The sequence below is a fragment of the Leopardus geoffroyi genome, chromosome E1 (genome assembly GCF_018350155.1).
Source record: "Leopardus geoffroyi isolate Oge1 chromosome E1, O.geoffroyi_Oge1_pat1.0, whole genome shotgun sequence".
Classification (NCBI taxonomy): Eukaryota; Metazoa; Chordata; class Mammalia; order Carnivora; family Felidae; genus Leopardus; species Leopardus geoffroyi.
Window position 1 is genome coordinate 42,911,069 of NC_059330.1, and position 22,080 is coordinate 42,933,148.

The 22,080-nt window shown below is 59.1% G+C and overlaps 1 protein-coding gene across 3 annotated transcripts; it reads left to right on the forward strand.

Moving 5' to 3' along the window:
- Positions 1–20,555, forward strand: ADAM11 (ADAM metallopeptidase domain 11). Of its 3 annotated transcripts, XM_045489188.1 has the most exons (27): positions 2–179; positions 631–806; positions 9,568–9,644; positions 9,847–9,913; positions 10,926–11,011; positions 11,102–11,177; positions 11,578–11,644; positions 11,713–11,780; positions 12,139–12,213; positions 12,294–12,365; positions 12,571–12,737; positions 13,274–13,358; positions 13,479–13,569; positions 13,695–13,746; positions 14,249–14,348; positions 14,445–14,516; positions 14,630–14,722; positions 15,120–15,200; positions 15,721–15,771; positions 15,884–15,947; positions 16,175–16,274; positions 16,499–16,618; positions 16,712–16,880; positions 16,973–17,087; positions 17,175–17,265; positions 17,886–17,903; positions 18,425–20,555. In XM_045489188.1, exons 1-27 carry the CDS (start codon positions 113–115, stop codon positions 18,438–18,440), a joined length of 2,316 nt encoding a protein of 771 aa, XP_045345144.1. In that variant the 5' UTR covers positions 2–112; the 3' UTR covers positions 18,441–20,555. The 3 variants fall into 3 exon arrangements, with proteins under 3 accessions (XP_045345143.1, XP_045345144.1, XP_045345145.1); XM_045489187.1 differs by having other exon boundaries at positions 1–179; positions 17,886–20,555; XM_045489189.1 differs by lacking the exons at positions 2–179; positions 631–806; positions 9,568–9,644; positions 9,847–9,913; positions 10,926–11,011 and having other exon boundaries at positions 11,108–11,177; positions 11,713–11,776; positions 17,886–20,555.
- Positions 20,556–22,080: the final 1,525 nt, after the last annotated feature.

Here is a 22,080-nt window from a genome sequence, read left to right on the forward strand (position 1 = left end):
CGGCGCCCCCGCCCGCGGCTCCCGCAGCCGCGCCTCCCGCCCGCGCCTCCTCCCGCCCTCGCCGCGCCGCTCGCAGCCGCAGCCCCCGGAGCCGGAGGATTATGAGCGAGCCATGAGGCGGCTGCGGCGCTGGGCGTTCGCGGCGCTGCTGCTGCTGCTGCCGCTGCTCCCCCCGCCCGGTGAGTGCCCCCGGCCCCGGCCCCCGCGCCCTCCCTGCCCCCGCCCCGGGTTTTGCGGCGCTTTCTGCTGCAGCCACATTTTCCTGCAGTGCTCGGGGTGACAGCCTGTCCGATCGCGGGGGGGGGGGTGGGTGGAGCGGGGGGGACGGGAGGGGGGGACGGAGGGCGCGTGCACCCACCTGTCCCCATCTGGCCCGCCCCACCGCGGCCAGCCCCCTGCCGCCGGCCAGCGGACTCTGCAGGTCTCTGCGGGTGAGGGGGGGCAGTCGTGACAGGCGGGCGGGAGGAAAGCTCCTGGCCCCCTCCCCATCGGGCTCTTCCTCTGCAGGGGACCAGATCCGCCCAGCTCCAAGGGGCGCACCAGAGTGGGGGATGAAGTGTGCTCACCCCAGTCCCAAGTCTCCTGCCCCTCAGTGGGCATCCGCCTGCAGCTATGGCCTTGTCTCCTCAGGTCTTGGGACCCGGGGTCCTGTCGGAGCTCTGCACTGGCGGGTCTCACCCCAGTTGGGGAGTCCAGAAGCCCCTGAGGTCACAGAGCCCAGTCGTCTGGTGGGGGAGAGCTCCGGAGGAGAGGTCCGAAAGCAGCAGTTGGACACCAGGGTCCGCCAGGAGCCACCAGGGGGCCCGGTGAGTGGCCCTGGGTGTGAGGCCAGGGGTCTGGAGCAGGCCTGGAACCCAAGGAAGGCCACCAGGCAGCCAGGGTTTGGGCGCCTCCCCAAGAAGCCGGCTCCCGCAGATTCTCCTTCTGTATAATGGGTGCTGGAGCCCACTAGTGGGGAGCACCCACCTGCCTCACTCCAGGCCCCCTCCAATCATCATGGGGATCCCCTGTCCTCCGTGGACCCTGGAATGCCCAGGGTACAGTCCAGCCTTGGGTCAGGGTTCCACCAGCCCCCACTCCTCTCCTGCCAAAGCAAGTGGTTCTACACCAAATTGGGCTTGGGCAAGGCAGTAGGGGGCAGGGAGAAGCAGCTAAGAGCTCCATCAAGGATTAGGGCTCCTGTTTCTCATCACAGCCACCCTCAGTGGGCTTTCTTGGAACAGCTCAGTGCTTGATCCTGCCTCAGTTTCCCCTCTGTGCACTGATAGGCTTGTCATTCTCCTTCCTGTCCTCGCCCGAGGGTGGGGCCTTGGGAAAAGGCTTGGAGGTCCCAAGCTCACCCACAAATGCCAGCTCCACCCGCCCTCTGTCCCTTTCAGCTGCCAGGCCCCTCCTGCCTCCCAGAGGAAAGTTAGGAATGAAGGAGATTAATTGCAATTAATAATTAATTAATATCATGTGAATAATAATTACCCAGATGGAATATTCATTCAGCACGGCTTGGCTCTCCAGGAGCTGGAAGCGGAAAGTTAGCCAGGCCAACTGGGGGCGGCGGAGGGCAGGATGGCAAAGGCCTGGCGGAATTAGGAGGTGTAGAGGAGAGATTCGGAGGAGGGGTACAACCGCGGTCTGGGAAGTTTGGCAGCTGGGAGTGGTGGGAGGTAAATTGGGCTGGGCAGAGGGAGGAAGGAGGGAAACGGAGGCTAGCATTACAGACATCTGTCAGACTGGCATCTGGCCCTGCCTAATGTACTTGGTTAAAAGCCCTTAGGGGAGGTGGAGGGGTTTGTGGGGGGGTGGGGTGGGGGGATACTCGGGAAATGGAATAGAGCAGGAAGGCAGCATGAATAATAGATGGACCATCACTCAAGGCAGTGAGGAAGAGGGTGGTTAATGGTCCTGAGCAGGCAGGCCTGGGTGGGGGTGGGGTGGAGTGGGGGTGGAGCAGGGGCGAAAGAGAAGGGGTTGGAGGCTGCCTTCAGTGTCTGCCCAGGCTCCCTGGGGGTGGGCCGCAGGGATGGTTCCAAGGCCAGGGATGGGGTATCCTGGCTGGGTTTTGTCCCTGGTCCAGCTTTCATCCTTGATGTCACCCCCATCTGAGAACTGTGCACCCAAGCCTGTGTTGGCTAGGAGTTGACTGCTCAGCCTGACTACTGGGTATGCAGGCGACAGGGGAGTCTCTTTGGGTGTCGTTCTGCTGGCTGAGTGGGTGGCATGTGTGCATTTGTGATATGTGTGTGAGTGACCAAGTCTGAATATGCCCAACAGGGTGTCTGAGGGGGTGAGGTTAGGAGTGGAGGGTTCTGTGGATCTATGGGGCGGTGGTCACCTCCAATGGGGGTCTCTCTAGCATTGAGCCTTCCCAGGGACCTCCCTGCAGCCTCCCCAGGGGACGTAGTCATAGCCCTGCCTTATCTGTACCTCAGCTCCCCTGGGGTGGAATTCTCACAACTCTATAAGGCAGGTAACTTTTGCCTGCCCATTTTACAGATGAGCAAACTGAGGCTCAGAGAAGTTGAGTAACTTGCTCAATCAGATCTTTTTTTTTTAAATTTTTTTAATGTTTATTTATTTATTTTTTTTTAATTTTTTTTTTCAACGTTTATTTATTTTTGGGACAGAGAGAGACAGAGCATGAACGGGGGAGGGGCAGAGAGAGAGGGAGACACAGAATCGGAAACAGGCTCCAGGCTCTGAGCCATCAGCCCAGAGCCCGACGCGGGGCTCGAACTCACAGACCGCGAGATCGTGACCTGGCTGAAGTCGGACGCTTAACCGACTGCGCCACCCAGGCGCCCCTTAATGTTTATTTTTGAGAGAGAGAGAGACAGAGCACGAGCGGGGGAGGGGCAGAGAGAGAGGGAGACACAGAATCCGAAGCGGGGTCCAGGCTCTGAGCCATCAGCACAGAGCCCGATGCGGGGCTTGAACTCACAAGCTGTGAGATCATGACCTGAGCCAAAGTCAGATGCCCAACAGACTGATCCACCCAGGTACCCCAGATCTTTTTTTTTTTATGTTTATTTATTTATTTTGAAAGAGAGAGAGAGAGAGAGCAAGGTAGCGCAAGCGGAGAATGGGCAGAGAGAGGTGGAGAGGGAAACAATCCCAAGCAGGCTCCGTGTTCAGCACAGAGCATGATGCAGGACTTGATCCCACGACCCTGGGGTCATGACCTGAGCTAAAATTAAGAGTTGGACACTTGGGGCGCCTGGGTGGCTCAGTCAGTTGGGCGTCCGACTTCAGCTCAGGTCATGATGTCACAGCTCGTGGGTTCGAGCCCCACGTCGGGCTCTGTGTTGACGGCCCAGAGCCTGGAGCCCGCTTCGGATTCTGTGTCTCCCTCTCTCTGCCCCTCCCCCGCTCATGCTCTGTCTCTCTCCTTCAAAAATAAATAAACATTTAAAAAGTTAAAAAAAAAAAAAAAGAGTTGGACACTTAACCGACTGAGCCACCCAGGCACCCCTCAAAGTCCACCAGATCTTTAAGCAGTGGAGTGATTCTCTCCCATACCCGGTACTTCCCACCAAAAGGACTCTCAAGTTCGGCACAGGGGCAATCCCACGTGTCCAAAATATTTCCCCCTGACTGGAAGGACACTTTGCAGCCCTCTACCTCCCACCTGGCACATCTCCCTGAAGCACTTCTGGCCTCGGCATGTACGGGGCTGATGATGGAGCCCGTGCAGCACTGAGCCCATGTCCCAGCAGGAAGTGCCACACCCTGGCGCTGCTGGGCTGAGTCCGAAATTATTGCGTTGGTTTGGAAACTCGGGCTGAGCAAGGTGTTGAGCCAGCAGCAAGATCTCTATTTGCTGCAGGTCATGTGGCGAGTCTGGGGGCACACGCTGGCCAGCGGGGTGAGGATGATGGGGCTTTGTGTGCTCACCTGCTCTGGCCTCGGGCCGGTCATATCACCTGTCTGAGGCCTAGCTTCCCGAGCCCTAAAACCAGGATGATTTATGATAACATCAATCTCAGCATCACTCACCTCCAGAAGGTGGCGATAGGAAAGGGTTTTGTGTGCTGAGGGCTCCTGGTTTTTGTGGGGGATTGTGGGGGAGAGAGAAGGTAGCCAAGAAGGACTTTAGAAGCTAGAGAAATTACAATTGCTGGGCCCTTACTGGGGCAGACACTGTTATGCCTTTACATATATTGATTTTATGTAATGCTCATCACAGCCCTAGGAGATGGGGCTGTCGCTATTCCCATTTTACAGGTGGGGGAGACAGGCACAGAGAGGTGAAATAATAAGCCCAAGTCACACAGCATTTAAGTAGCAGAGTCAAGATTGATACACTTGGGCCGGCCTGCCTCTCTCTCAGGAGTATATTGAAGAGGGCCACAGGGGTCCCTTTGCCCTCTTTGCCACTGATCTCAACACCTCACTTCTGTCCAGTTTGGAAGAAAGCTGGGCCTGAGGCCCAGAGAGGTGGGGGAGCTTCTGGAAGTGCAGAAACCTGTGGTCACAGGGAGTCTGAAGCTGAAGGATGAGGCAAAAGAATAAGCAGGGCCACCGTGTACAGTTGGGCTGGTTGTTCACTGCACAAGGGTGCCCCAACAAGTAGACTGAATGAAATCTGTGGGCTCATGAGGCTACATGTGTTCCGAAGGGACTCTTCTTCTAAACCACACAGAGCTGCTGTGTGGGTCATGCCTGCCCCCTGGGGAAACCCAGACTCCTTCAGAACCAAGAAAAGGGCAGGATGTGGGGGAAGCAAACAGGACGGGGGTGGAGAAGTTCCAGCCTCCAGGCCTAGGAGATAGACTTATCAGAGCCAGCTGGAGGAGGGGGGATCCTAGTCACTGGGCTGAGCTCCTGTGAAAGCTGTCCAGACCAGCATTTACTGGAAATGCTGCCCCGGAAGCCCTCTGCTGAGGGTGTGTGTTTCAGTGTTTGTGTTTTCTTGCTGGAGGGGGTCAATTCAGCAAGGCTCAGTCCCCTACCCTTGCTAGATGGCAGTCATTGCAGGGAGCCACCGGGTCTGTGCCTGGAACCTAGTACCCCACTGGGGTTATGGCCATGCAGCCAAGGTAACAGCTCTGTCCTGGGATTGGAGGCAGGAGACGGTTCCTGGGAGGGGGCTGGTGGCCGGAAGCTGCCTCTGGGACTTGAGCTGAGCCCAGCTTGCTCTGGAAGGGTGAGGGCTGCGAAGAGAGATCATTCACGCAGGAGGTTAAGTTTGGGTCTGAAAGGCTTTGGGGAGGACAGCCTTGGTGGCTCCTGGCCCCACTGCTTTTGACTGAGTGACCGGTGTCAGCCACTGCTGCCTTCTGAATCCCACCCCCCTCATCCATAAGATGGGGCTGATAGTCGTCTCTCCTTTGCCAGGCTGCGTGGAGGATTCGAGGAGGTGATGTTTGTCAGATGTCCTGCCTGGGATTTGGCGAGAGCAGGTGTTTAACATCTGTAAGGCCTGCCCTCGCTCCTGCACGTCAGGGGCAGGGTGCTGGGCAGCTGGCACCAGCTTGAAGGCTGGTGTCTGAGACAGAAGCCAGGGCATTTGGGGGTTACCTGTCAGGCTCCAGGTGGTGCTGGTGGAGGGTGGGGACAATGTGGCAGGAGTCTTGAGTTCTCCCCGGCCAGACTGGCCTGTGGGCTTGGCCTTGCCTGATTACCCCTCCTGGCTGCCTACAGGGACCCAGTTGCCCAGAGTCTGTCCCCAGAGGGACTAATGACCCTCTAAGGAAGTGACTGTCATCAAAAATTTAGGTCAAATCCCATTATCAGAGAATTTTCAACCGTTCTCACGGTCTGGGATTCCCGCTGTCCTGTGGATCAATAGAGCCTCAGCACATCGTGGGGGGGGGGGGGTACTATTGTGGGGAGGGGATTTCTCCCTGCCTCTCTGGCTCCTTGCCATCTGCCACCACCCAGCCCATGTGGTTCATCTAGTCCTCAAAGCCCTGTTTAGCTGGAACATGTACACTCCATATTCTTCAATTATTATCATTATTATTACTAATCCTTGTGATAATAACATATTAAAAAGGGCTTCCATCTGATCTCCATGACAAACTCATTTTACCAATGGAGAAAGTGAGGCTCAGGCCTTCTGATGCCTTTCCATTCAACGTGACTATTGAGCCCACTGGGCAGGGGAAAAGGTAGGCACAGCCTGTGCTTCTGGGGACTAAAAGTCACCGTGCAAGAGGTTGAATCAGTGATCAGAGAAATAGACGTCCAGAACTGTGTGCTTAAAGGTCCAGGAGTAGTGGGGGCCACTGCCCTCTGTGGGTTGGGCAGTGCTGGCTTTGTAGACATAGTGAGGAGGAGAAAGTCATGGGAGGAGATGGAAGTTTGGGAGGAGATATTTGGGGTGACAGTTTGAGGGGCAGTGCTTGGACACTCGAATTTTCTGGAGCATCCGGGAATCCTCCAGATCCTCAGTCTCCCCCTTCCCGAGCCAGTGATTCTGTAGGTCTAGGGTGGGGGCCTGGCATCTGTATTTGTGATCCTGGGACTTCAGTGGGATTTTTGCCTCCTTCTTTCTGCACCCCACATCTAGGTGAGCCTGACACGGAGCATAAGACAATGCCTAGGGGGGTGAACGGGCTGGTGACAAGGGAGCTTTAGGGAGGGCACAGTCACTGAAACCAGGTGGCCCCAGCTGCCATGGCAGACATGAACTGCAGCCCCAGGGTGAGATCTGACCCCGCACCTCCCCAGCATGGCCCTGGGCCAGTCACCTCCAAGTGTCTCTCCCTGAGCCTTGGCCTGCCATTTGTAAAATGAGCACCAGACGACCCGGGCGAGTTGAGATCAAATGAGCCAGGGCACGTGAGAGCCGGAGGCAAGAGCAGGGCACGGGGTCGAGGCCCAGCCGGCCGGTCACCAGCAGCGCTGAGCTGGGCACAGAGGAGGGCGGGTAGGTGGGGGTGGGTGGAGGGGGACAGAAGGGGCTCCCGAGGGAGGGACTGAGGGATGATGGGCGAGGTCGGGGGCAGGTCAGGGGCAGGAGGCAGACCAAGCAAGGAGCAGTTTGGCTTTGATAGAACTCGGCCTAAAGCTTGGCTGGGGGGAGGGGGTGTTAGGACTCTGGTGCCAGCAGCAGCCCCCACCCCAGGTGACTGGAGAACAGAGGTCCTGGGGACCCAGGTGGGTTTGCCTGTTCTTTCTCTAACTGCAGACAGGGAGTGTCCCCATGAACCCCCTGCCCAGCTATCTGGTTTCCCTCCTCTTCCTCTACCACCCTTGATGGCTCCCCCAGCCCTTCCTGGGCCCAGCCCCCAGCCCCAAGAGCTGCTCTGGCTCTCATTGGCCCCCGTGCCCTGTGCCCTACTGGGGCAGGGGCAGTCCAGCCCAGGTTGGGCCTTACCGGGTGGAGAAAGAAGAGGTTGCAGGAAATGGTGGGGACAAAAGGGACCTAGTGTCTGCTCTTCCGACAGTCTGGGCTTTCCCCAGAGTGGGGGTCAGCTTGGTCTGCACAGAGATGGGGGAGGCCAGATGGTTAGCTTGCTGACTTCCTGCGTGGGGGAGATCCTGCTAGCACCAGGGCCGACCCTGCCAGAATTCTCCAGGCCCAGGACGACCCCCACCACCCGAAGCCCACCTCACAGCTTGCGTCTGGGCTCATCTTACCATTTTCGTTGGGGAGATCTGAGGCTCAGAGAGGCTGCTGGATCATCCCTGAAGCTGCACAGCCTGAGAGGGTGGACTCAGGGCAAGGAGCCTGAACAGGCTGCACCTCTGGGTGGCCAACAGGGGCTTTCTGTCAGGGACAGAAAGAACAAGGAGGTACAGACTTCAGGGCAGGGAAGGGCAGAGGTAGTCTAGGCAGGGACAGGTGGGAAAGGCAGAGATAGACCAAGCCCAGGAGGGGAGAAGGAGGGCCAAGGGGGTGGGTGGGAAGGGTAGAGGCCCAGGGGCACGGAGGAAGCAGAGATGGGCTGGGCCAGGCCAGGGCAGGGAGAGGAAAACAGTGACTCCTTGTCCTTGACTTTCTATTTCAATTCTGATCGACGCTCTAAAGGCTTGGGATGGATCTTGGAGTTCCAGTCGGCCTGGAATGGGGCAAGTCAGTGTCCTTGGCGCTCAGAGGGCTGTCTACCTAGGCTCTGCGCCTTCACCCCCCCTCCCCCCATGACCTCTCATGGATGCTGGGCCATTTTTGTCTTACCTTATCTTATCTTTGGGGTGAGGAGGCCTTGGAAACTGTTTCTGTAGGCTTGAATCACAGCTCCATGACTTCTTAGCTGCATGACTTTGGGCATGTTAGTTAGCCTCTCTGTGCTTCGGTTTCCCCATCTGTCAGGTGAGGATAACAGTGGCATCCATCCCACTGGCTTATTATGAAGATCAGATATGATAATACTTGCAAAGTATTTAGAACAGTGCCTGGCACATAATAAATGCTCAATAAAAATGAGGAATCTAAGTGATTGATGAGGAGGCCAGCTAGGACCAGGCAATGAGATTCTGTGACCTTGGGGCTCCCTTCTATCTTGCAGCCTGCTCCCCACAAAAGAAAGGCAGCAGAGAAAAGCCTCACATCTGCATGGCCCAGTGCTGGGACCCTCACCTGGGGATCTGGATTTCAGTCTTAAATGAATATGGGGGTGAAGAAGGCCCTCCGGTCCTTCTGGGGCCCTTGCTGTGCTTCCAGGTCTTTGTGAGACCTGATGCTTGGTGTGGGGACATGAGAGCCCAGAAGGCCAACTCATCCCCTGAGTCCAGACTCTCGTGCCCCCTCTTCTCTTGAGGTCACTGTTCCTCCAGGCACACTAGCTTCAGGCCTGGAGTCCCCACTCCCCACAGGAGCTGGGCGCCCAGACCTGGAAGGGCAGCCATCTTGCTCAGGCCTGGTATGTTGCCATGACAACCTGGAGCCTCCCACTGCAAAGGCCCCTCTGAAAAATTTATCAGGAAAACTTCCGTGTTTAAAAATTAACCACGGGATTGAAATATTAAAGATGAGCTGCTTTGGGCAAGGCAGAGGGCAATGGACTTGGGGGTAGAGGAGCCAAGTTCTTCCCTCCTGACAGGATGGCATCTTCCCATCACCCCAGCTTCCAATTCTCACCCACGCCACCCTGTCTGCAGAGTCCGAGGCCTCCTCCGTAAATTGAGGCTGGGGCCAGGATACAGGAAGGGAGGGGCCTGCTTTACAGGGCCCAAGGATCACACTGCACCCCATCTCCGGCTTGCCCCTTTCCCATGGTACTTCTGGGGGCTTCCCTTTAGTCCACGTGGGGGGGGGGGCTGCCAACGGGGGGAGGGTGGTGTGAAGCAGTGGGCGGGCTGAGCTGCCTTCCATCACCGCTGCTTGGGTAGACTGGCCCCAGGAGGCACCTACACCAGGTGGATGGGCTGGCCCCTGCCCCCCGTGCTGCTCACAGTGCCCCGGGCCCAGAGGGTGGGTTGGGCTGTACCCAGGGGTGCGTTCTCCTGTCCCTGCTCCCAGGAAAGGCACAGGGTCTTGGAGGAAGATGAGCTTGTACAAAGCATCTCCCACCCAAATCAATGGTCCCGTCAGCTGCTGGGCTGGGCCATCCCTTCCTCCCTAGTGCTACTCCCTATTCTGGGATTCCTCAGGTTGACTCCCCTCTGCCCTCTCCCCACCCCCAGCCTGTCCACCTGGCCCAGGTGAGTTTCGTCATCCCAGCCTTCAACTCAAACTTCACTCTGGACCTGGAGCTGAACCAGTGAGTGTGGCGGGAGCCTGGGAGAAAGGGCAGCAGGCGGGTGGGCAAAAGCACAGCCTAGACGCGGCTGGGGGGCGGGGGGGGGGGGGATGGGGGCAGGGCCGGGTCCTGCGGCCTGAATCTGAGCTGGGGCAGGACCCAAGCCTGACCCAACCCCAGCGGTGACCACCCTCCTTCCTCCCGCCCCTTCTGTCTGTTCCAGTCACCTCCTCTCCTCACAGTATGTGGAGCGCCATTTTAGCCGGGAGGGGACAACCCAGCACAGCACCGTGAGTGCCTTGGGAAGGGGACAGGGGAGGTGGGACGAAGAGACGGGTGGTTCCTGGAGATGGGATCCGAGGTACTCCTATACTCGGGTGGGCCCAGCCCCTTTGGGGTCCTCCATCTGTCCCCACCACGGAGGCTCCCAGAGTCTGAGTCACCATGGAGAATGGCGTGGAGCCCGGACTCCCTTCACCCAGCTCCCAAGGTCTGACTCCCAGCCAGCCTCTCTACCTGACATCAAGGCTTTCAGGGACCCTCCCTGCTCCATGCCCCCCAGACTCTTCTAGGAGGGGACAGTTGGGGAAATGCCCTTCTTGCTCAGCACCAAGGCCTTGGGAATTCCTGGCTGCCTGGGACACCAGGGTCCCAGCCCCGGAAGCCCAGGGGCCTGAGCAAAGATGAATGAGTGTCTATAAATAGCCTCCTTCCTCCCCACCCCCAGCCCCGCACCCCTCAACCAGCCAGTTCAGTAACTGGAGCACAATTCTGCAGGAGCAGGGAGGGGGTGCTGGCCCCTCTGACCCGAGAGCCCCAGCCAAGTCGACACAAGCTGCTCACGGTTCCTCAGCCACAGACCGTGTCCAGAGGGGGTCCACGGAGGCAGTGGTGTCCGAGAACGCACTGTGTGTGCAGTTGCGTGTGTGTGCGCTGGGGGGCGGGGTGGGGGGTCCACAGCTTTCATCTGATCAAGCGAGCTCATCTGTGGTAAGTGCTCAGAACAGTGCCTGGCACACGAGCACTAGCTCTTCTCGGAGGAATCTGTGAACCGTGCACCAGAGGGTTGAGAGCCACTGATGTAGTCCAGCTTCCTCATCTTGTAGGTGAGGTGAAGGAGGCTAGGAACTGGGAAAGGAGAGGGCTAGGAACTTGTCCAGGCGAAACAGCCAATTAGGAGCACACCCGGAGGGGAAGCAGGACCCCCAGGAACCGCAGCCACCTGCGCACCGAGCAGCTTTGGTGGCCCTGACCTCTCCTGCCAGGGCAGGGGGCACGTCTGCTCACCTCCTGCTCCTCCAGGGGGCCGGAGACCACTGCTACTACCAGGGGAAGCTCCGCGGGAACCCCCACTCCTTTGCCGCCCTCTCCACCTGCCAGGGGCTGCAGTGAGTATGGGGAGGGGCTGGGCGGCGGGAAGAGCCTCCAGCGCCGGCCTGGGGATGCATGGTGGGGAGCTGCACCATCTCTCTCCGCAGTGGGGTCTTCTCGGACGGGAACTTCACCTACATCGTGGAGCCCCGCGAGATGGCCAGGCCTCAGGAACCCCCCCAGGTGAGCCCCTCACAGTCCTCTGACAGCCCTCCTACGCACATCCCGATGGCTTGTCCCAATGGCTGTCGCTGCCTCCTCCCTTGGTAACCTCAGCCTTCCTGCCCTCCTCAGTCACCCCAGCTCTGGTTCCATCCCCCTGTGCCCTCGGCTCCAATGTCCCCTCTGTCCCTCAAGTAACCTCCCTTTGGGCTCCAGTGTCCTTTGCCCCTATCTCTCAGGGCGACCCCAGGTCTTGACCCCGGAATCTGAGCATCTGGGAGATCAGATCCGACATGGGAGCTCTGGCCAGTTCTGGGTCACCCTGGGGTGGCGTGGGGGGAAGGGCTGGAGCTGTCCCTCCCCATCTGGACTCAGAGCAGACCTGGTCAGCCCCCCAAGAACTAATTCCCCCTCATTGCAGGGACCCCTTCCCCACCTCATTTACCGGACCCCTCTCCTCCCAGCCCCCCTCGGATGCAGGGAACCAGGTAAGGGAGGGAAAGCGGGGCTGGGGAGGGGGCCGGCTGTGCCCCCCTCACCTGACCCCTCCCCCCAGGCTGCCTATTTGCTGCCCCTGCTCATTCTGCTCCTGTGAACCGGCCGAGGCTGAGAAGGAAAAGGCAGGTACGGGGGCCCGCACAGACCTCGGGCTGCAGAGACCTCAGGCTGCGGTCCAGAGCAGGACACCCCATCCAGGACTGGGGCAAAGGAGGGCTCAGACTGATGTGGCTGGGGGCCAGGGAACCATGCCCGGGAGGAAGCCCCCCACCCCATCTCCTAACACCCGTGTCTACACCTGTCCACACTATGGACAAACTGAGACTGCCTGTCCTCATACCAAGGCTGGGGAGAGAGGGGATCCCCACCAGTGGGGGACTGGCATTGTTCCTGGCTGGAGTTCAGCACCCTCGAGCCTGTCCATGGCTTGGCCCTGACGCTGGGCATGGAGGGGACTGATTCCAAGTGCCCACCCACCCCCCAGGTCCGCCGGGGCCACCCTACTGTGCACAGTGAGACCAAGTACGTGGAGCTGATCGTGGTCAACGACCACCAGCTGGTAAGATCCCCAGCCTGGGGGCAACTCTGGGAGGGGGGCACGAAGCAGCCTGGGCCTCCGCCTACTCTCTTTCCTCCCAGTTTGAGCAGATGCGCCAGTCGGTGGTCCTCACCAGCAACTTCGCCAAGTCCGTTGTGAACCTGGCGGATGTGGTGAGCCGCCTCTCTTCCCTTCCCACTCCTCTGTTGCCCCTGCCCCAATGCCCCGCCACACATAGGCTTCGGGTGAGCTTGGGGGGTGGGGGCCCTGTCAGCCTCGGATAGGGAGAGACAGACTGAGGCCCTCCCCCAGCCCTGTCCCCCCCCCACACTCTCCTGCCTTCCAGCCCCACCCTCATCTTCTCCCCTCTGAGCCCAGATGTACAAGGAGCAGCTCAATACCCGCATCGTGCTGGTTGCCATGGAAACGTGGGCCGATGGGGACAAGATCCAGGTGCAGGATGACCTCCTGGAGACCTTAGCTCGGCTCATGGTCTATCGACGGGAGGGCCTGCCTGAGCCCAGTGATGCCACCCATCTCTTCTCGTGAGTCCTGCAGCCCCCACATCCTGTCAGCCTCTCATGGTTGCTGCAGTGCACAGGGTTGCTTGAACACCTGCTCTGCGTCAGATGCCCTTGCAGGGCCCGGGCACTGGGCTCGCCTTGCACCAGCCCCCAGCCACTTGTCACAGGCTGGACAATGTCCCTTACATCTTAGGCTGATGCCCGTTTTCCCTGCCCCCAGTGATCTTCCTCTGCCTATCATCTTCCTTTTGTCCCCTCCTCTCTTTTCAAACTGTCCCAGCATTCCTTCCTCAAGGACCCAATGCCCGAAAGAAGAAAAAAATCTGATAAAACTCCTTATGATTAGAGATGATCTTATAGGAGCCTCTCATTTGACTTATGGACAAACAGAGAGAGGAAGGGGCTTGCCTGAGGTCACACAGGCTGACAGGAAAGGCAGTGCTCACCTCCCCAAAGAAGGGCTCTAGTGTAGGAGGCTCCCCAGCCTCCCCTTCACAGCCTAGGGAAGGCACCATAGGCAAGGCAGGGGGTTCTCCTGACAATCCTCTCCCTTCCAGGGGCAGAACTTTCCAGAGCACCAGTAGTGGGGCCGCCTACGTGGGGGGCATCTGCTCGCTATCCAGGGGTGGGGGTGTGAATGAGGTAAGCAGTGTGGGGTATGGCTGGGGGTGGGGGTTGAAGACAGAGGGACTGTGAAGGGCATGAGCCCTGTGCCTTTGGACGGATGTAGACATCTTTGTGTTCCATCTTCCTCACCTCAAGTACGACAACATGGGGGCCATGGCAGTGACCCTGGCCCAAACGCTGGGACAGAACCTGGGCATGATGTGGAATAAACACCGGAGCTCAGCAGGTATCAATGAAGACCCATGTGGCCCAGCCTAGACCCACTCCCAGCAGCTCTAGAAGTGAAGAGAGTGTCCATGGGAGGGGGGCAGTCCTCCACCCTCCCTTATATCCACTTGGCTCACTCCTCAGGGGACTGCAAATGCCCGGACAACTGGCTGGGCTGCATCATGGAGGACACTGGGTGAGTTCTTAGGGACAAACTAGGGGAGGGTCTTGGGCGAGGGAAAATCTGGACCCAGTGGGTGGTAGTCTGGACCCAGTGGCCTCGGGAGGCCCAGCTATTGGGACCCCTTAGGATTTCAATAAGCTCAGTTTTCAGTTTTCTGAGGACCCTGCACCAGGAGACCCACATTCCCTAGCTGGACACAAAAACTGCTAGGCTGTAGTGCGCGCTGTCGCCACTGGGTGCCGCCAAAGCCTCATTTGGAGGCACCTTTCCGCCTTAGCGCTCCAACCTCCCAACTGCTGAGTCCTGAGGTTTGGAGGTGGGTGGGAGACGGGAGCAACGTCCCCTGCCCACTTCTGCTTGGTGGCAGGAGGATTATTATGCAGTCTCCGGACACACAGATCCTCAGGCTCCTCGAGATGGTGACCTACTACCCCTATGCACCCCATCCCCAATCTTGAGAAGGGGCGAGAGAGTGGGCCTGGACTCAGCGGCTCCGTCCCTTACCCCTGCCCAGATTCTACCTGCCCCGCAAGTTCTCGCGCTGCAGCATCGACGAATACAACCAGTTTCTGCAGGAAGGAGGCGGGAGCTGTCTCTTCAACAAGCCTCTCAAGGTACTAGCCCCTGGGGGGGGGCGGGGGGGGGGGGGACGTGGGAACGAGGTTTGGACAGAGTCCCGGCCAGACTCCCGACACCCCTCCCCCGTCCAGCTCCTGGACCCGCCTGAGTGTGGAAACGGCTTCGTGGAGGCGGGAGAGGAGTGCGACTGTGGCTCGGTGCAGGTGAGAGACTAGTGAGGGCTCCAGGTGGGTGACAGGGGCGCGCGCCAGAGAACGTCTGGGTGGGGAGGTTCAGGACTTGCCCACCTCCCTGCCCTTGTCCCCGCGTCCCTCAGGAGTGCAGCCGTGCGGGCGGGAATTGCTGCAAGAAATGCACCCTGACTCACGACGCCATGTGCAGCGACGGGCTCTGCTGTCGCCGCTGCAAGGTAAGGGGCAACTACCGTCAGGGCGGGACGGAAGCACACCTAGGAGCGATGGGGGCTGCGGGCTTCCCGATAAGGGACGGTGCTTAGGAGGAGGAGCCGCCGGAGGCGGAGTAAATGTGGGGCGGGACTTGACGCAAAGAAAGTGCCAATGGAGAGGGAGAGGGGCGGGGCGTGCGCCCCCCAAACGGCCTGTTAAAGGCGGGGCTACGAGGAACGAGGCGAGGCACCTATCCGGAGGTGGTGGGAGGGGCGGAACCGTGAGCGGGCCTGGGGGCGGTGCTGAGTGGGCCGGGAGGGGCCGAGGGGCTGGCGAGGAGTTGCCGAGATGAGTGAGGGGCCTCGAGAAAGGCGGGCGGGGAGTCGGCGGTTCTGGACTGAGCCACGATCCCTTTCCCAGTACGAGCCGCGGGGTGTGTCCTGTCGAGAGGCGGTGAACGAGTGCGACATCGCGGAGACCTGCACCGGGGACTCGAGCCAGGTCCGTCCGGCCCAGCCGCCCTGAGGGACCCTGGGCGAGGCAACCCCTATCCCTATCGCTTTGGCTCCGCGGAGCTACGTGTCTCTGAGGCCCTTCCCTCCGCTGCTGGTGTCGCCACCGCTGGTCAGCCTCAGTTTCCTCGACTGAGAAACCGGTTCTTCATGCCTCCTGGTTTTGTTTCTTCAGTCATTGTATCAGTATAGTCTGGCTGGGGTTCCCAGGGCCTGGCACGGTGCCTGGTGTGTACTCGGGATCAAAGTGTGTAATAATATTAGTTAAGGTCTCTTAAGTCCTTATTACGTGCCACGTACTTAGTTCCATTTAGTTCTCCCAGCTCTGTGAAGTAGGTACAGGATACAGGGAGAGGCTGTGGGATTTGCCAGTCTGCGTCGTCGTAGCCTGAGTTCTGAGCCAGACCTCTTGTCCTTGACATGAAAGAGCACTGAACTATGAGCCCCACGAGGGGCGCATTTGGCACCCCTTCATCCCTCGGCTCTCAGCCCAGCACCTCTCTCCACAGTGTCCCCCTAACCTGCACAAGCTGGATGGTTACTACTGCGATCACGAACAGGTATGATGGGGTGGGGGCTCCTCCTCAGGGCCTCTGACTCAGTACAGTCTCTTGTCTTGTATCCATTCTGACCACTCCGTGTCTCAGTCCCTTGTCTCCTGTTTTTCCTTAGGGCCGCTGCTATGGAGGTCGCTGCAAAACCCGGGACCGTCAGTGCCAAGCCCTTTGGGGCCACGGTGAGTCTTTGGCTGGGAGTGGGAGAGGGTCTCTGGAGGACCCAGAATCAAGAGGCTGAGGAGGGGCAAGTTCTCGCTAAAAATACCCTCTTACGAGTGCGTGGCTCTCCAGGATCTCAGGAACCCAGCTGGACTGGGGATCAGGCCAGAGTGTTGGAGATGCAGGCCTGAGGTCCCCGGGCGGGTGCTGGGGTGAGTGGGTGACGCTTGGCATCATCTCCTTACAGCGGCTGCTGATCGCTTCTGCTATGAGAAGCTGAACGTGGAGGGGACAGAGCGTGGGAACTGTGGACGCAAGGGGTCAGGCTGGGTCCAGTGCAATAAACAGTGAGTTGCCAAGGCTCCTGGTTGGCCTCCCCAGCTCTGGGGCTGGGGAGGGTTTTTGTCAGAGTTGGGACAGAAGGTTCTAGGATGAGCCTATGAGTCCCAACAGAGAATATGTGAAAAATTAGGCGGTGGGGAGAAGGCAGATTCGAGTTCAGAAGTAATAGTAGTAGTAGTTGGGTTGAAGGTCAGACTTGGGGCTCACTGTCTCCATGCTGCCCCAACAGGGACGTGCTCTGTGGCTTCCTCCTCTGTGTGAACATCTCTGGAGCTCCTCGACTGGGAGATCTAGGGGGGGACATCAATAGTGTCACCTTCTACCACCAGGGCAAGGAGCTGGACTGCAGGTTTGGGCTGGGACCCGGTCTGGGGAGGGGCAGACTGCAGCCGCGATGGGGGTGGGGGACAAGGGCTGAGGCTGGCCATGCCGGCTCCCCCAGGGGTGGCCACGTCCAGCTGGCTGACGGCTCCGACCTGAGTTACGTGGAGGATGGCACAGCCTGTGGGCCCAACATGCTGTGCCTGGATCATCGCTGCCTGCCTGCCTCTGCCTTCAACTTCAGCACTTGCCCCGGCAGCGGGGAACGCCGGATCTGCTCCCACCACGGAGTGCGTGCCTGGAGGCTGGGGATGGTGGGAGGAGCTCACGACGGGGCGGGACAGAGCCCCTCTCATGTCTGTTGGCCCCACCCCACCTCCAGGTCTGCAGCAACGAAGGGAAGTGCATCTGTCAGCCCGACTGGACAGGAAAAGACTGCAGCATTCACAACCCCCTGCCCACGTCTCCACCCACGGGGGAGACGGAGAGATATAAGGGTGAGACTGCAGCTGGCCGGGATGGGGCTCTGTCTCTCCCCTTCTCCACGCCTGTCCCTGCCAACCGAGCCCTGCCCTCCTCCCCAGGTCCCAGCGGTACCAACATCATCATCGGCTCCATCGCGGGGGCTGTCCTGGTTGCAGCCATCGTCCTGGGCGGCACGGGCTGGGGATTTAAGTAAGAGACACACATGCGCCCCCCACACCACTAGGTGTTCATTGTGTGTGGAGGGTGGGTATTGGAACCCCAGAGTGTTGGAGCTGAGGGGGCCTTTCTGAGAAGTTAGCTAATAAGCCAGAGTCTGAGCCAGCCACAGGGTCTTGTTTTGCTCACATTTAAAAAAACCAAGAGGTTTACATTAACAATCCTGATTTCTAGCTTCTCTTGCAAAAGAAGACTGGCCCTCAGTACGTCTCATCACGGCCATGGAGTGGAGCTGAGCAGGGGCTGCCTAAAACAGGGCTGTGTCCTCTGTCCCTAGGCCCCTAGTCCCCACCTAGCCTACAGTGTTCTGTGAGCATCTGAGTCTGGGGCCCTCGAGCTGGTCTCACCTCTTCAAGGTGCAGAGGAGGGACCTGAGGCCCAGGGTCATGTGGTGCGTTAGTTGCAGAATCAGGACTCAAACCCAGGTATCTCTCTCTAGGCCTGTCTTTAGTGACCAGGTCCTAGGGACCCTGGCTAATCTCTGGGGCAAGGGGTCTCATGGGAGCCAGAAAGGCCCTCTCTGAGAGAAGGGCAAGGTCACAGATGGCTCCTTTTCTTTCTCTCTCTGCCTGTCCTCTCCTTGGCTCCTGAAGAAACATCCGCCGGGGAAGGTACGACCCGACCCAGCAGGGGGCAGTGTGACGCCGGCCACGTCATCCCTCCCGCTGTGCCTGTCTCCTCCATCTCATTCGTCACCTCACATTCTGTCGATGGGGGAGCCAGGGGCTGATTCCCCACCCCTGCTGTCACTGCTGTCACTACAGGGGTGGGAGAGCCCCGCTCCGGAAAGAAAGCCCTCAGCCTGCCCTTGCCCCTTCCTCCTGCCCACCTGCCCTCCCAGGCCTTCGTCCATTTACTCCTGCCCTTCCAATGGCCACATCACCCCTGCCCAGGTGGGCCCTGGAGCTGTGTCCCCTGTAGTCCCCATCCCCGGGGAGAGGAGCTACCTCTGCGTCCCATCTGTTTTGTCTTCCATGTCACCGCTGTCTGAACTTCCCACCAGATCCCCTCCCTGGCCAGCCTGTGACTTGCCGCCTCTAGGGCCCAGCACTGACCTCCTAGGGCCTGGCTCAGGGGCTCTCCCTCTGGGCCCTGCCTCACATCCTCCCCTGATGCCCCCTCTCCGTTCCAGGTCCGGAGGGGCCTAAGTGCCACCCCCTCCCTCCGAGCCTGGCGCCCACCGTCTCCGCCCTGAACCACGAGGCTGCCCCCGCCCAGCCACGGAGGGAGGCACCATGCAAATGTCTTCCGGGCCCAAGCCCTTCAACTCCTGGTCCCATGGGGGTTTGGGTGGGGGGGTGTGGCCTCGCCCTTCACATCACCAGGGTGGACCAGGCCTGGGGCCTTTCCCTCATGGTCCCTCACCCCACCTCATGCGGCTTTGGCCTTGTACACCAACTCTCCCTGTGTGAATGTAGCTTCCATCATCACGGACTGCCGCAGCTCAAGGTGGGAGGGGGGGCTAGAGGGATGCCCTCCCCACCGTGGGCATGGCCTGGGAAGGCCCTTCCTCAAAACCAGGCAGCTGGGACCAGGGTTTTAGCTCTCTGGGACTTAGGGGGAGGGGGCTGACATCTACACTTTTTTTTAACTGAATCTTAACTGATGAATGTAACTTTGGGGGTGCTGGGGCGAGGGAAGTTGGGATATTTTGACATTTCCAGGCGGGACCAGAGGAACTGAGGCCTGGCCCTTCCCTGGGGCCCTTTCCCTGGATGATCACACCTGGAATCCTCTCACTGAACATAGCTGTCCCCAAGCCATGCAGGGGTAGGGCGTCCTTGCTTGCCCCTCGGCCCAGCCCTGCGGAGCTTGGAGAGCAGAATGAGCGCTGATTCAAACCAAAGCTGCCTGTTCTGTGCCCAAGGCCTAAGTCATGGGTGCGACGACCACATGTCCCAGATTGTCTACAATTTCAAAGTGACCATCCTGCTGTCCCTGCCAGGACGCATGTATTTGGGGGTCTAGAAAATACAGTCCCTGAACTAAAAAGGCACCTTCCCCCTTTCAAGAAGGGTGATTCCGGGGCTGACTCAGGGTTTAGGTGCCCCCCCCCACCCCCCCTTGTGGCCTAGAGGTCCCAGGCTGGGCCATCTTCCCAGGGAGGATTCTCCCAAGCAGGAAAAGCCAGGGGTGGCCCTGTGACTGGAGGGTGAGGGCTTTTGCCTGCAATGTACAAGAGGAGGTAAGAAAAGGCAGGTCTCCTATATGATCCTCAGCTTCTAGAAAAGTCCTCAAGGCCCTGTCAAACTCATTCTGCTCCTTACCCCCATTCCAGGGCTGAGTAGTAAGTTTACAGTTGTTCTCCCCATTACGTCCTCCGATTCCCACTGCAGCCGAGCCTGAGAGATAGGCCGAGGCTGGGCGGGATTCCTCAGCCCTCCCATGAACTCAGTCCTGCCCATGCATGGCCTTCCCTCAAGACCCATGGGACAGTGAAGCCTTGGCTCGACTGCTAAAAACCAGCTGGCAAGGGCAAGATGGGGATCAAGCTACCTTATGGGATGAAAGCCACAAATGAGCAGAGCCCCTCTCCCCAGGAATACCCCACCCAGACTCAGCAGGGGTTTCTGAACACCCCAGGGCCTTTGAGCTGTTACAGTCCCTCTGTTTCTGGGGCATCTGTGAGGAGGAAATGGCTCCCTGTTTATCTGCACCACCCCTCAGGGCAAACTGGGGACTGAGACCCATTGACACCCTTTTGGGTGGCCGGATGTGGCTACGGTGGGGTCCTCAATACAGCGGTCCAGCTGGCACTGCCCAAGAGAAGGGGGGGGCGGGGCACCCTCTGGCCAGTCCTGCTCCTCCAGCCCCACAAGCAGGAGGGGACGGGCTGGGGTTTGCACCGCTGCTGCCGTACCGGTACCGGAAGACACTCTGGTGGTACGCGTGTGCACGCAGCCGGCGATTCATCTGGCACAAGCGTTTGGATCCACATCTCTGCACAAGGGTGAATACCTCTACTACACACGCAGACATGCCTGTGTGTGCACACACACGGGAGTGGGCGTGGGGATGTGGAGGACTCAAGACCTCCTGCGACCAGTCCACCTGGCTCCCAGCCGTCTGCATCCTCCCGCCCCACCCGGGCCGGGCCCACCCCGGCAGCACCCAGGGAGGAGTGGAGGCTGCCCTGGCCTGGGCCTGGAACCGGCTCCATACAGCATCCTGTAAATATGTCATCTGGGGCTGGGGGTGGGGAGGCAGGGACAGGAACATCAATTAAAGATCATGTCCTGGGGCTTCCATGGAGCTCACACCAACCTGTGTCTCTTTTTCTGTAAATGACCTCACTGTGACTCGGGACCCTTCCCTGGCCCCAGAGGGAACATGATGACTGGGCCACTGAGGGGAGGAAGTGAGCACCCAGGACCAGGCGCTGGGAGACCCGGGCGAGGGGTGTAGTTTTCCATTCCCGGCCAGGAAATAGGCGCAGACTGGGTGGAGGGCCAGCCCTTCCGCTTCCTCGGCCCTCCCAGCAAAGATAACTGCCTTCCTCTGGCTTCGGCAAAGCAGAAGCGGAGGTGAACAGGAAGCCTCTTACCCAAAGGCAGGAGACCCAGCTTCCCTTTTATGGTTAAGGTCAGAGAAGCCTCTCTTGCCTCCAAAGAGATTCCAGAAAGGTGGATGAAACCACTAATCTGGTCCCGGGGCACCTGCTCTTCAGCCTGCAGAGTTTGCTGTCTCTCACCCCTGCCACTCTCCCACCATGCCAGAGAGGGACTGAGCAAGGCCAAGGCTTCGAGCCCCTCCCACCCCACAGGAACCTATCTTCCCATCTTCCCCTTTAGAGGCTTTGGGCCTGGAGGTGTCTGGCTCTGGAGGTCCTGCTTATTCAGGGGAAAGATAAGATGCGAGGCGGGGGCAGGGAATGAAGGCAACGTAAGATGCCAAGATACTGTAGAGGTCATGGGAGCAGGAAATGGCAGCAGCGGTCGTGGGCTTGGAGACAATGAGCAGCCCCAGAAGCCTAGCCCCCCACTGCCGAAAGGGCAGGTGTCCCAGGACCACGGCAGCTCACAAGCAGAGAGAGTAGGATTCAGGGCAGCGCCAGCCCCGGTTCCTGGTCCCCACCCCGTGGTGACATCTGAGTCCCCCCAGGATTTCGGGAACACTCTACCCCCCATCTCTTCACCCTAGCTGACCAGGCAGCCCAGCGGGAATCCCTCTCAAACCCACCAGTCACTGCCTGCCTCTAGACTTGCCCTGTCTGCTCTGGGTGGGAAACCTTTTTAACTTTTCTTCATTCCTGCTGCTGCCTCTCCACTCTCCGTCCTCATGTCCACTCCCTTCTTGTTTCTCGGTCTGTCCTGACCTTCAGACTCTGAGGCGTCACACGGCTGACCCTTCAGGTAGTGAAAGATGCGGCTTCTGGAAGAGGGCGTGAGTGAGGCTTGTTACTGGTGACTCGTGAAGGTCAGCGCTCAGTCACTCTTGACATCTGCTTCTCAGCCTCAGGCCGAACCCCGGAGCTTGAGAAGTCACCTGTGTGAGTGCCCAGAGGTGCGCGAGGATGGCTGGCCATGGGAACTCTAGGGAGGGAGCCCCAGCCCTCTGCTGCCCTCTGCTGCCTGCATACCTCCTATCTGCCGTGGTGGAAGGCTCCATGGGCTGGAATGGAATATCAGATCTGGAAACAGTCTGGAAAAGTACTTACTTTGGTTTCAGAACATGTCACAGGCAGTTCTGGCAGAGTGTTTCCTAAAGACTGTGGAGGGGGACCAGAAGTTCAAAATTTGCTGTAAAGGCCACTGTTGTGAGAATTCCCAGGTACGTGTTTTTTCAAAA

Coding starts and splice junctions, on each gene's coding strand:
- ADAM11 (XM_045489187.1), top strand. CDS start 113: ATGAGGCGGCTGCGGCGCTGGGCGTTCGCGGCGCTGCTGCTGCTGCTG. Junction 12,214..12,293: donor TGGTCAACGACCACCAGCTG/GTAAGATCCCCA, acceptor CTTTCCTCCCAG/TTTGAGCAGATGCGCCAGTC. Junction 12,366..12,570: donor TTGTGAACCTGGCGGATGTG/GTGAGCCGCCTC, acceptor CTCTGAGCCCAG/ATGTACAAGGAGCAGCTCAA.